This window comes from Arthrobotrys flagrans (genome assembly GCF_004000055.1).
Source record: "Arthrobotrys flagrans strain CBS H-5679 chromosome Unknown unitig_1, whole genome shotgun sequence".
NCBI classification, from domain to species: domain Eukaryota; kingdom Fungi; phylum Ascomycota; class Orbiliomycetes; order Orbiliales; family Orbiliaceae; genus Arthrobotrys; species Arthrobotrys flagrans.
The window spans coordinates 4060313-4072767 of record NW_027137556.1 but is presented as its reverse complement, the minus strand read 5'-3'; the positions used below and the strand labels follow the sequence as shown (position 1 = coordinate 4072767).

At 48.7% G+C, this 12455-nt stretch overlaps 2 protein-coding genes across 2 annotated transcripts; both read right to left on the bottom strand.

Moving 5' to 3' along the window:
• Nucleotides 1–763: 763 nt before the first annotated feature.
• DFL_009224 (uncharacterized protein) lies at nt 764–1534 on the bottom strand (the record flags this gene model as incomplete). Its single annotated transcript, XM_067639078.1, has 4 exons — nt 764–903; nt 976–1063; nt 1127–1213; nt 1448–1534. The coding sequence occupies 4 exons, from the start codon at nt 1532–1534 to the stop codon at nt 764–766; spliced, it is 402 nt and encodes a 133-aa protein (XP_067486902.1).
• A 1202-nt stretch (nt 1535–2736) lies between these two features.
• On the bottom strand, nt 2737–8105 carry DFL_009223 (uncharacterized protein; the record flags this gene model as incomplete). Its single annotated transcript, XM_067639077.1, has 6 exons — nt 2737–4116; nt 4172–4371; nt 4427–6867; nt 6972–7458; nt 7515–7740; nt 7812–8105. 6 exons carry the CDS (start codon nt 8103–8105, stop codon nt 2737–2739), a joined length of 5028 nt encoding a protein of 1675 aa, XP_067486901.1.
• Nucleotides 8106–12455: the final 4350 nt, after the last annotated feature.

The window sequence follows — 12455 nt, the reverse complement described above, 5'->3', positions numbered from 1 at the left end:
ATTTTACCGATAGTCAAAGCACTTCTAGAGTATCCTTTGGTTGATGTTAATTCGAAAACAGATGGGAAAACACCATTATTCATTGCTTGCCTCACGCGCAGTGCAAATATCATCGAACTTCTCCTTCGAGATGGAGGAAATCCTAATATCCTAAACGATAGCACCCCATGGCTGCAGAGTACCAAATGCGACCGAAGGTCCGAATTCCCAAAAAGCAAACCTCAGATATGGGGTCTAGCTACAGCTCTGTACTCTTCGGTGAGCCCTCCTCACTGTTGTAACAGCTGCGGTACTCGCTACGAACGGAGCCCAGAATATTTAAAAGTCGAAAATATCACTAAATGCTATACGAGATCTTATTGGCAGCAGGTGCAAACGTAAATCAGAAAAGCGAAAATGAACATACCATCCTACACAAGATCAAAATAACATCAATAGCCCGTCTGCTTCTAACCGCGGGAGTAGATTTAACTGTGCAACATAGGACTGCGCTAGATATTGCAACTAGTCAGGATGCACAGGATATTTTGGATTTGTTTACTCGAGATTCGCAGGTCGGAATCAGGGAGGATGTATTGTATACAATATTAGGTAAGTATATAGGCGGCCTTTCCAATCTAGGTCGGCTTTGCGGGTTGGGATAATTAGTATTTACATCCTTCCAAATCTTATTTTTTAGGCATATTCATGATGCATTTTTATCTATTTTTGACTCACTCTAGCTCGCTATAGGTACTTAGTTTATCTCGATAGACGTAACTCCTCAATGACCCTCCTCCTCCCCAATATCCTCCCCCCACTCCCCCGGCTTCTCCCTAACAAACCTCTCCATCAACTCCCTACACCCCTCATCATCCACAACCACAACATCCACCCCCCTTACCCTTAACAAATCCTCACTTCCTAAAAAGGTCCTATTCTCTCCTATCACTACTCTCGAAATTTTATATAGCAGTATAGCGCCAGTACACATACTACACGGCGACAGAGTTGTATACATTGTTGTGTTTTTATAGCTGGAGGCGGTGAGGCGGCCGGCGGTTTGGAGGGCTGAGATTTCTGCCTAATAGGAGGTAAGGATGGGTTTGATGGGGGAGGGGTTTAAATTTCTAGGGGGGAGGTTTACATGAAGAATGGGACTGGAGTTTTGGATTCGGAGGTTGTGACCTTGACCTAGGATTTCGCCCGTGGGGGAGACAAGGACTGCGCCTATCTATTTTGTTTTGTGACTGTATATCAGTATCATACCCATCCGCATCAGAAAATCTTGTTCGGCATCACCAAATCAACCCCTCAGTCTCGTAACGAATCGATACTCGCACTTTTGCGTTGGACCCCCCCAAATACCACACACCCGGAAAATATCCGACGAAAAACCACCAATCCCCAACTCTTTCCTTTGAACGAGTAGTTTACTACGAAAAGTTAAAGGTGGGTTAGAACTTACAGGAATCCCCCCCTCATCATACCCCTTCTTCGCCTCTTCATACGCAATCTTCATCAACTTTTTATCCTCTTCTGTCGGTGTCCCCATACTTTGTAGCTGCCTCTTTTACTCCCTCTAAATTGTAAAAGCGATGTAAGGGGAATTAGCCTTAAATAAAATACTTGGGAAGAAGTACTTGTGCAACATGCAGGATTTTCGGGTGCAAATAAACACTTAAAAGTATTGGGACGTGGTGCCGCGGCCGTTCTGCAAACTGGCGGGAAGAAAAAGATAAAAAATTTTACTAACGAGCATGGTATCAATCTCTTATCTACGGAGTACCTAGATCAAACTACTGTCATTCCTTCTACTTCGGATGAAGCCGAACAGCGATAGTACAGTATAGCAATCCACCCCCCCACTAACAACTATAGCTTCACCCAATTTCGGGTGACTTAGGAAGGGTTCTGTCTTTAGTCAACGGCGACAGAAATACCCAACTCGTAAAACACAACATCTCGTAACATCTCGAACGCCTCTCAATTGCAATGAGGCTATCTACAATATCTACCTGGAAAAATAATCTCAAAAAAAAAATCTTACTTTCTTTCTTTCTTTCTTTCTCCTTTTCTTATAGCCACAGCTTTCTTTCTTCTGTATAATAAACCTCCCCCATCTTTCAAAACAAAATGATAAACATATACACAGCCGCATACAAAACGCGATCCATAACTTTCCTCCAGTGTAGAATAAGTGGGAAAAAAAATAAATAAATAAAAGATAAAAAGGCGAACCCCCAAAAATGTATTTTTAAAATCTCAAGAAAATAAAAAAGAACGCAGCAAGGTGGGATATCTTTGGTGGTAATTGACAGAAAGAAAAATAAAGAGCTTATCAAAGACTTCAACGTTTTAAAGAAGAAAGAAGAAAGAAAAAAAGATCAAAGGCAAGCCCATGTAAACAATTCCACTACCCACTGCCTCGAAAGAAGTCGAAAAAAAAAGGAAATCACTAAAAAAGAGAAAACAGCATAAACCTAAAAGTGTTAACACCATATCCACCGTTTATGCAAAAAAAAAAAAGAAGAAGAAGAAAAGAAAAAGAGAAAGAAAGAAGAAATAAAACAAAATCAGACACAATTACATCCACAAAAAAAAAAAAGCCAGACCGATAAAAAAAAGACCCAAAGTCTAGTCGAGCGCCTAAAAGAACAACTCCACGACACCCCCAACCACCACCAATCTCTAACATAAACATCATGATGGTACCGAATCTGCCTCCTCAGCCTCGCTTTCTTCCTCCTCTTTATCCTAATGAAGAAGGTTAGCAAGTGCAGGCGACCCACTAGCCCCCGCGGGCCTCGGCTCCGGCGTCGCAAAAACTCTAGGCGGCGGTTGCGGTGCCACAGGTGCCCCCGAGGACGGTGATCGATGGTATTGAAGATGTGAAATCGGTGGTGAGAACGGAGAGAGTGAGGTATGTCGTGCAGGTTGTGGTGGTGGATGGTTGAATGCAGGACTGGGCGCGATAGGCGCCGCCATTGGCAGCACTGGATGCGCTTGGGGCGGTGGGAATTTGCCCATTGGCGGATGACGAGCAACCGGGGGAGGGTGCTCAATGATTGGTGAGCGGTGATGGGGTATTGGTGGGAGGGAGTGCGAGTCCCTCATCGGGTCCCTCATCGAGTCCCTCATTGGAAGGGAGTGAGACATCGATAGAGTAGAAGAGCCAGGGGGGAGAACATGTGGTGGCGGTGTGTAGTACTGATTTGGATTTGGACGTGGCGGTGGTGGCTCGTACGCTTGCGGGTTGACAATGTGATTGGGTGGAGCCGGATAGATCTGCACCGACGCTTGTTCGGGTGCAGGATGTGTGTGTGACGGTTGGTGTGGGGGTGGCGGCGGATGTATCGGAGCAGGTACAACGTGATTAGGCGTTGGCGCAAGTTTAGCCTGTTGATACACTGACACGGGTACCGGCGGAACGGGTGCAGGTTCATATGGCGGATCATGTGGCATCTCTCGTGGCGGCGGAGGAGTAGGAGGCGGCGGCGCAGGCAAGGTCGGCGGGGGATTCTTCTGCACTGGAACCTCCCGAGGCATCTCCCTGGGCGGCGTCGGCCTCGACGGCGGGTCAATAAGCCCGCTAATCGATAGAGGATTCCGACTCCTCGGTTTCTCAACGGGTGGATCGCTCTGCTTCGGCGGGTGCAGCTCATCCCAGTGGCACTTATGGCAAGTATACTCCGTAATCTCTGTCGGCGGGGGCGTGCTATTCTCCCCTCCAAAGTCCGGAGTAGTATCCATACGGTCCGCAGGATGAACCCCGTTCGTAAGCTCCGTCCTCCCAACTTCCAAAGGATCAGACGACGCCACCGGCTCTTTCTTCATAATAATCTTAGTCTCATGCCACAGCGGCGTAACATCGATCTGACACTTGCGACATCTCTTCACATTCTCCGGGGGACTACTAGCGGGAGAAGTAGCCTCGTTATGATGCGCGGTAACCGGGGAAGATATCGAATTGCGATGCCCGTGTCCTGGACCACCAGTTATCAAACTCGACCGACGGCCCGTCTGCTGAGAGGCTTTGGCGGAGAGAGTAACAAGTTGTGCCTTGCGCACCGTGCCCGTCAAAGTCAAATCTGCCTGCTTGTAATTCTCAAGATATAACTCGAGCGCCGTTTGTTTCTACTCTGGTTAGCATCCCATGCAATCATGTAAATAAAAGTGGGAAGAAACTTACATTCTCAGTATCCGGCACCACCTCTGTCATGTCGTGATATTGCGTCTTAAGGTCATGGCTCGGACACCAAATCATCGCCTGCATATTCCCCGTCTCATTCCCAATGCTCACAATATTCACGGTATCCCGTCTCGAGCTCTTCACTGGCTGGATGTCAAAGCCGAAGCGATACCCTGCTTTGTGCGCGCACCCGACATGGACTACAAAAATTAGCACCCCTCGCGACCCTCGAGAAAGGGTAAAAGAAATACTCACAATGAGCATGGCAATAATGACACTGCACACAAGCCCCCTTCTTTTTCTCCGGGGTCTTCCCATCAAAACACAATACGCACTCCGCCTGAAACTTCTGCGGCAGAATAGTCCCAATCCCTTCCGCAGGGCTCAACGTCTTCCAGTCACCAAACCTAACCTCCGGCGTCCAAACCGCACACCTAACATGCACCCAATTGTTGCCCACAGTCCTCTTCAATGGCTGTCGTGGGTTCGCAGGCCGAGTTTTATCAACAACGTCCCGCTTCTTCTCTTCCTTCTCAGAAGCAGTAGGCGGTGACCCGCCATCGATCTCAGCGGCTGCCTTTTCCTTCTCCAGCTCCTTCTGTCGCTCCTTTTCCTTTTCACGAGCTTCTTTATCCTTCGCGCTCCTGGAACTGTTGGGGTACGGCCGTTCCGCAGCTCTAAGCCTCGCCTGCTCCTCTTCAGCCTCTCCTTCCCCGCGGACGGGACACAGAACACAAATATACTCCGTCGAAACCAGCGGGTTCTTGTCGTTGGTACACATATCGCACACCCACTTATTCGCACTCCGCACGACCCCAACGCCATAACATGTCCGGTGCACCGTCAATTTGCAATCCCTACAAACAAGATGTTCGCTACCAACCGGTTCGACGAGATCACATACAGCGCAGGGTAATAACTTCGGTTTCGGCGGTTCGGGCGGCGGAGGTGGCGGTTGTACCTGTTTCTTCTTCTTGCCCGCAGAAGCCACGGGAGCGGATTCCTTCGTCGAAGAAGCCGCAGTAGCCGCAGGCGGTTCTTGGCCGTCCGTCGTCTTGGTCTTCTTCTTCGGCGGTTCCGAAGCCGTCGGCGTAACTGCAACGGCAGGTTCTTTCTCCGGTGCTGCCGGTGCGGACGGTGGATAACATCCTTGAATTCGTAGATAATCCTCCACTTCCTGAGCGTCGTCATCTGCAGCCTGGAGTTCTCGGATCAATTCGTCATCGATCTTGCGTCTGGCGTTGCGTTGGCCGCTTTGGTTGGATTTTCGTACTACGTCGGTCGGGTCTTCCCAGGGAACAGCATACCGTCTCCACAGCTCACCACACCGTCTGCAAAGCGCGGGGATGAAGGTGTACTTTTCGGCGTCTTTCTTGTTGGTCTTCGGACTTATTGTTTCACCGGGAGTGACGCCAGGAGCACGTCGCCACTGTACCGACTTCTGGGTTCCGCAGAATTTACACTGAAACTGTTTATGCCTGGACAGGGCCTTCTCGTCATCAAACGCCGAATCGTCATCAGCGTCCGCGACATCGTCGACAAGTTTTGCGGCGGCGGCGGCATCAGCTTTATCCCGCATCTTCGCCTCCTTCTTGGCCTTCCTTCCCTCATAATTCCCCCAAATCTCTTGGCCCCTCGGCGTCTTCTTCCAAATGTAGTAAAAGCGAACAATTTCCCAATGTTTCTTAGTCTTAACATGGCGCGCGATAGTATGTAGCTCGCTTCCGAATTTCTTAACCCCTTCTTCGAACCGCTTAAGTTCGTCGGGTTTCAAATCAGGTTCCTTGAGCGTCTTCTTATCGTTCAGCTTCAACTGTTCCAGTGCGGTTTTAACGTCAAAGTTGTTGGCGTAGAGCAATTGAGACGCTTTATCCAAGAAATTCGTCGCGTTCTTCGCAACCCCGCAGCCCTTGGCGAGGGGTTCCGCTTTCAGCATGAAGTCGTCGATGAGGTCTTCCAGATCCTGGCCGACGGGCCGTACTCGACTCATACGCCTAGTAGAAGTACGTTCCGACCCCCTTTCTTCGTCTTCCTCATCGGGCATGATGAACAAGGGTTGCGAGGTTTCGTCGCTACAACCGCGTTCAACATAGCCATCAGGCATCTCCTGGACCCACGGGGGACGCGCCGAAGCAGCTTTGCTTTCCTCGGCGTCCCTTTTGGCCTTTTTCGCTTTATTTTTCTGCCTTCCGTCCTTCGTTTTCTCCTCGGGAGGCGCGATGAGTTGGACAGGGCGACCGTACCAGGGGACAACGTTGGCTTGATGCTTCTGGCCGATACTCATACCACCTCTGGGAAATATCCGATCGTCGAGCTCCAAGACTTCCTCCGGTTTGCAGTTAATTCCGAGATAGCGATAAGGCCATTGGTCAATTGTATCCATGACATGTTTTTGGGCCGCAGGATCCAGCTCCCAGGGTTTGGGAGTCGCGGGAGTATTCGCGCCATTGCCTGTTGTGGTGCCAGAATTTTGGTTCTGCAGCTCTTCCTCTTCCTCGTCGAAGATTTCATCCTCGGTGTGGTGGCTGTCCAGGATGGGAACGGTCGCGTTGCGGGCGTCCAATTTGCGTTCATGGGCTCGGCTGCAGGGAGCACAAGACCAGCCGAAGCCGCGTTGTGGCTTCTTGGTGAGAGGTGGGTTGACGCATTGGAAGTGAAACGACTCCTCGCACATCGCACAAACCACGGAATTGTCGCTACGACAGACATTGTCAGCAAATATATACCACCATCTCCCGCAGGAGGACACGACATGTCCTTTTTGGTTCCTCGTGTGGGGTTTTCCAGAGTTTGGGCTTACTTGGCGCAGAAATCGCGGCATTTCTTACAGCTCCTCATCTCTGCCGTAAGTAGCGCACTTTTCCCCTGCTCGATCAACACAAATCTCCACAGCTTGTTGAGCACCTCCTTGACCTTGTCTGGGACGTTTCGAACTTGCGACACCGGCACGATATCCAAATATCGCTGTAGGTATCGGTCGTAGAGCCGTTCGTAGTAAAAGTTGTCCTTCTGCCTCTTGAATGCCTCCAGGTCATCGATCTCGGATCGGTGCAGGATATTGCACTTGCCTCTGATCGAGGATAGAGGGCAGCCATCCGAGTGCATTGTTGCGAATAGTAGACGAGAGTCGGCGGTTTTTCGGCTTCCGATGTCTTTGGGCCTGTAGTACCAATTTACCGTTATCGAATCGACCGGTCCGTTGGTTTTGCCGCCGACGTGTCCGAATTTCATGATACGGCCGATGTAGTAGGGTTCGCCAGGGGGTTCGGATATTAAGTAGATGTGATCTGGAGTCATTGCGTTAGTGAAAAGAGCGATACAGCTGTGGAGGAGAAAGCAGTACCGTGAACGGATAGTCTCTGGCCGTCGTCGGCCTCTAGATAACCACCCTTGCTTAGGAAAGCACCGCCGTATTTCTCGAATGACAGCTGGTGGGTGAGAGCCTCCCTCATTTTCTGCCGTTCCCTGGCTCTATCGTGCTGCCGAGCGGATGGTCGTGTGGAGGTTCCGTTGGTCATTGGAGTGGAAGCAGAGGTGGATACGGGTGGAGGGGCAGCTGTCGATTTTCGCTTCCGAGAGTTGGCAGTCGCGTTGGCAGCCGGTGGAGGGGGGGGGGAGGAGCGGGAGCGGGGGCGGATACGGGTTGGGAGTGGTTTGCGATGGTGGAAGAGCGACGGGAAGAGCTGCTGGCAGCCGATGATCCACCGCTTCGCGTGCTCACACCGATAGCCGTGATGGTTGCGTTTGGAGGAGCGAGATCCGGCGCATTTGGGGCAGATGCGTTGGAGGCTCGTGTATTGGAAGTAATTGGGGAGTTCGTGTACTCGAAATCCATGTCATTGTCCTTATCTTCGGCGTAGTTTATGCGCTGGGCAGTAGATCGTTGTCGTGATCTGGTGCCATAGGGCGAGGGAGCAGCGGTTGAGGACGCCATCTCCTCGCCAGAGAGCCCCACGGATCGGGCAGCGGACAAGGGAGAATGGAGTGCTCAAAAGCTAGCTTGAGGACCGACAGTACTGAAGGACGGAGGATATCGACAGGAGAAAAGGCGTATCTGTATTTGCCGGGTTCTTGTAGCCGGTGTGGGAACTATGAACGGGGTGCTGTCTGGTCAATTCTGGTCGTTTGCCTAGGAAGGGCATGGAGGCACCAGGAGGCTCGCTCGACGGACGGGACTCGAAGCAATATTGTATATAAAAGGAGTATAAAAGTGCAGACAAGATGCCCTTGCTATAGGAGAATCGAAGGGCAGGTTGAAGTTGCAGTTGGTATCACGATATCAAGGCGGTGATGGTTGGTGGATTGATTGGTGGTGGTGGTGGTGAAGTCAAGTCAAGGGCAAGTTGGAGGTATCGAGCAGGAAGGAGAGTTATAATTGGAAGAAGGAAGGAAGGGGCAGAAGGGTGTGGAAAATTGTATGGGCCAAACACCACTCCTCACAACCACAACCACCACGACCACGACCACCCAACACACACGCTTTTTAACACCTGATATTAAACCGGTTTATGAAGAGGGGGGTATGGGGAAGAAGATGGGGAAGGGAAAGGGTGATTTTAATGTCAATATCAATATATATCAACGTTTGGAACCAATGCTGGTGCTGACGGAGCGATAGAAAAGATATCTGTGGACTTGGTAAAGACGTAGGGCCAATATACAGTTATATCACTATCATATGCAATTCACGGCAAATGCAATGAACGACGATGAGTCTCCGTCGAAGAGATGATGTTTAAATGCCAAAAGAAATCCCAGTGCGGACCCTCCATCTACCTACAAAGTACCTATATGCTGGCACGCTGTAAGGACAGCGGATCCATACATAAGGTACTTACATACGTCCACATGTAGAGCATGTATGTACGAAGTAAGTATGTACGTCCGCCTGCAAGGTCTTCTTTTTTCGATGCAAATTGGCGCAAAGAGAGGGGGAAAAAAAGGGACATTTTATGAGCGGCAGTGGTGGTATGTAATGTGGTGGTGGGAAGGGTACGTTTTAGCGGGTTTTCGGTAAGATCCCAAGGGTAGGTACCTTTGGGAAAGCAACCTTGATAGGACGTCTGCATGACATTATAAGATCACTGGGGAACGCTTCCTCCTCGAGGGGGCACATTCCCCCGCTTCTCTCTCTTCTTTCTTTTCGTCCGTCGTATATACCGACGAAAAAAGGTATACAGCAAATGCGTTACCATATAACATACTTTCAGTATGCAACGTGTACAGGTACAGGTACACAGACCCATACGAATACAAATATGCTACGGATACGCAGAGAGGGCGAGGCAATGATTTCATGGGGATCTCGTCTGCTTTTTCAAAAAGGGACAACGCTAGGCATGGAACAAGGGTAGTCTTGTCTGCTGTCTGGCTGGCTGGCTGTCCAGTCCTCTATCCAGAAAGAAAGAGAAGAAAAAAAGGAAGCGAATTTTTGCTCCACGACTTTCTTTTTCCTGAGAGTCCGAGTGCGTCTCGGGTGCTAAGACAGGAATTGCCCAATGCAAAATAAAGCCCCAGACAATGTATCTTGAGCGGATTGGATCGAGGGAAGGAAACGGCGGAACGACGATCGAAACGATCGAAAAAATAAAAAATAAAATAAAATAAAATAAAAAATATACTTACAGTATATACGTCCCTACCAAGTCAGGCAATACAACCTACTCGATGGTATTACCTTGGAGATATACACCTATCCAGGGTGATTATGAAGTACTGAAGGTCCAAGGCTGCGTTGCGAGAGAAGTGGACCCGGGCCAATCAGCGTGTCGTCGTCGTTGTCGTCTGTGTTCGTTGGAAGTTACAAACAGTTGGATTAAGGCGAACGATGGAAAGCCGTGTGAAAATGTCAAAGCAGTACGTCAATACCAAGTACTTATTTGTGTGCGTGCAAGCACTTAGCAGTCGTGTATGCGGAAAATATAATATGTTGCGGTCGAGTATTGGATTGGGATCAAAGAATCAAATCGATCTAACGAGAAAGCGAGAGTCGACGTCGTGATAATGGACAATTGGAACTTCAATGTAGAAGCAACCTCAAGAAGGGCGTGCGGATATTGCTGGCGTGGAAGCTTTCAAATTCCGTCGGTAGAAGACGCCAAAGCAAAAAGAAAAAGAAAAAAAAAAGGCAAAAAGGATGTGGGCGAGAGATATTTGATCGATAGGTGTGGTAAAGTTGGAAAGCCCTCTTCTCCCCCAGTAATACAATACGATGCAATAAAACACAATATTATCGTCTTGGGGAGAGTTAAAGATGCTGATGTTGAGAATCAAAGAAGGAGAGGGAGTGATGTTGAAGAGAAGAAGAAGGAAAGGTGTGTGTGGGAGGAATAAGAAGAAAGAAGGAATGGAGGACTTCCAAAAGAAATTAAAAATTATATGGCCAAATCGAATAGCGTCAGAATAAAACAGAGGGAAACTACAACTGACTGTGGAAGAAGCAAGTCTCCCTTCTTCCCTCTAATCATGCTACTATACTCCCTCTTTCTCACATACTTCCTTCGTATCCGTTGTCACATTATGTTACAATGCTATTACCGTCCCGTTACAATATCATTCTGTATCAAACCGTCCATTGTTTACTGTTCACGTTGCCTATTGTAAGTATGTTGCACGTTGGATCTGAGTTCTATTGAAGTCGTGCCTAATATACCCGAAGAATACAGTATAATACGGAAAAAGCTAAATGTTAAATGTGACTGACTGCCAAAGAAAGAGAAAAAGTAGCCGCCCAGAGAAAAACACCCCAATTTATTACTTTATGTCCTCCCAAAATAGCCAGCGCCTCTTTATCCCTTCTTCCTCCTTATACCTGTCTGTGCCATCACAATCACAAATATAAACATCCGTCTATACGTAGGTAATAAGTACCTACGATGAGGAGCATATGGTAGGGCGGCGATATATGGATGTGAAGTTAAAAGAGAGGGCGGACAGGATCCGGGCAAGATCAGATCGATGGTTACAGCCTGAGCTAATAACAAGCTTCCGTTTGCCAATCCGCCATCCCACATAATATACGTCCACGCCAAACTCCGACTCTTCCTCTCTCCCACGCTCTCTTCTTCGTGTCATATATACTATCAGATGATTATATATAAAATACTCGGACCTGGATCACGATATCACGGCAAGAAATGTTGGCGGGTAGACAGATATGAACTAATGCGACGACGGACCTGAGGTGGACGGACGTGGTGTTATTATTATGCAGGTGCAGCAGCAGCAGCAGCAAGCAAGCAAGCAGTTGCAAGCGTGGAGTACCTATTATTCTGTAACTAGTGGGAGTACTGTGGATCAGCCAATTCGAGTATTGCCGGGGTCTCGTTGGGACGGAAGTGGAGTGAACAGGTTAGACCCGTTTGAGGTCTGCAAACACCACGTGACAACGACGACCACAACACATTTTCTCTCTTCTCACTCCCTCTTCCTCTCTGGCACCCCACGTGTGTGTAGATTCCTTGTCATGCACTGACATATACGTAGGCTGTCCATTACCTAAGTCCTTAGCTTACTCGGGTAGAAACTATCAAATCTTCGTTCGATATAGATAGTATCATACTCTGTCAGTATATCCGTTGATAACTAGATAGATACCTAAGTAGACACGTCGTAGGTGACTGTTAACTGTCAACGGTTGAGCTGAATAGAGCGTTTCACGTAGACAGCGCCAAGACCCGGACATTTCCTATTGTTTGATACTTGCATTGCTTACCCTCTATAGACTGGCCAAACAGAAGTCCTGCCGAAGCTAGAGCATAAGTTGGCTGTTGTGAATATCAATACCTACAGGTCCCGTGTACCGGTAATATAGCGTGTCGTGGTTATAAATTCCATGGCCGGTATAATACAATCCACAAACTCCCCCCATTAGTCCGACCATACCCAAGATATTCACCATCATCCCTCAATATAACAAAAATATCAAATGTATCCCGGTCCGACTGCAAACTAAGCCCTGACGGTGCAATGGGTGTGCATGTGGCGGAGTGCTCGTTTCTTTTTCTACTCGGGGTCTAAATCTGGCTGCTGTCGCGGCTGAACCCCGCCGCTTTGCTCTGATTGGTTCTCTTCCAACGCCCAGAGCTGACATTCAACATCACCGAAAACCTTCGTCCTTAAAAGACCACATATCTCCATCAGATCTCCCAAATCGTCCCTGACATATCTCGGACTTTTCGTCGACCTCTGCTCAATTGGTATTAATTATTTGCTCCAGTTTATCAATTGCGAAAGGCGACGACGATACGATATCATTTTTTGTTTTTCCCGAGTCGCCGGAGTC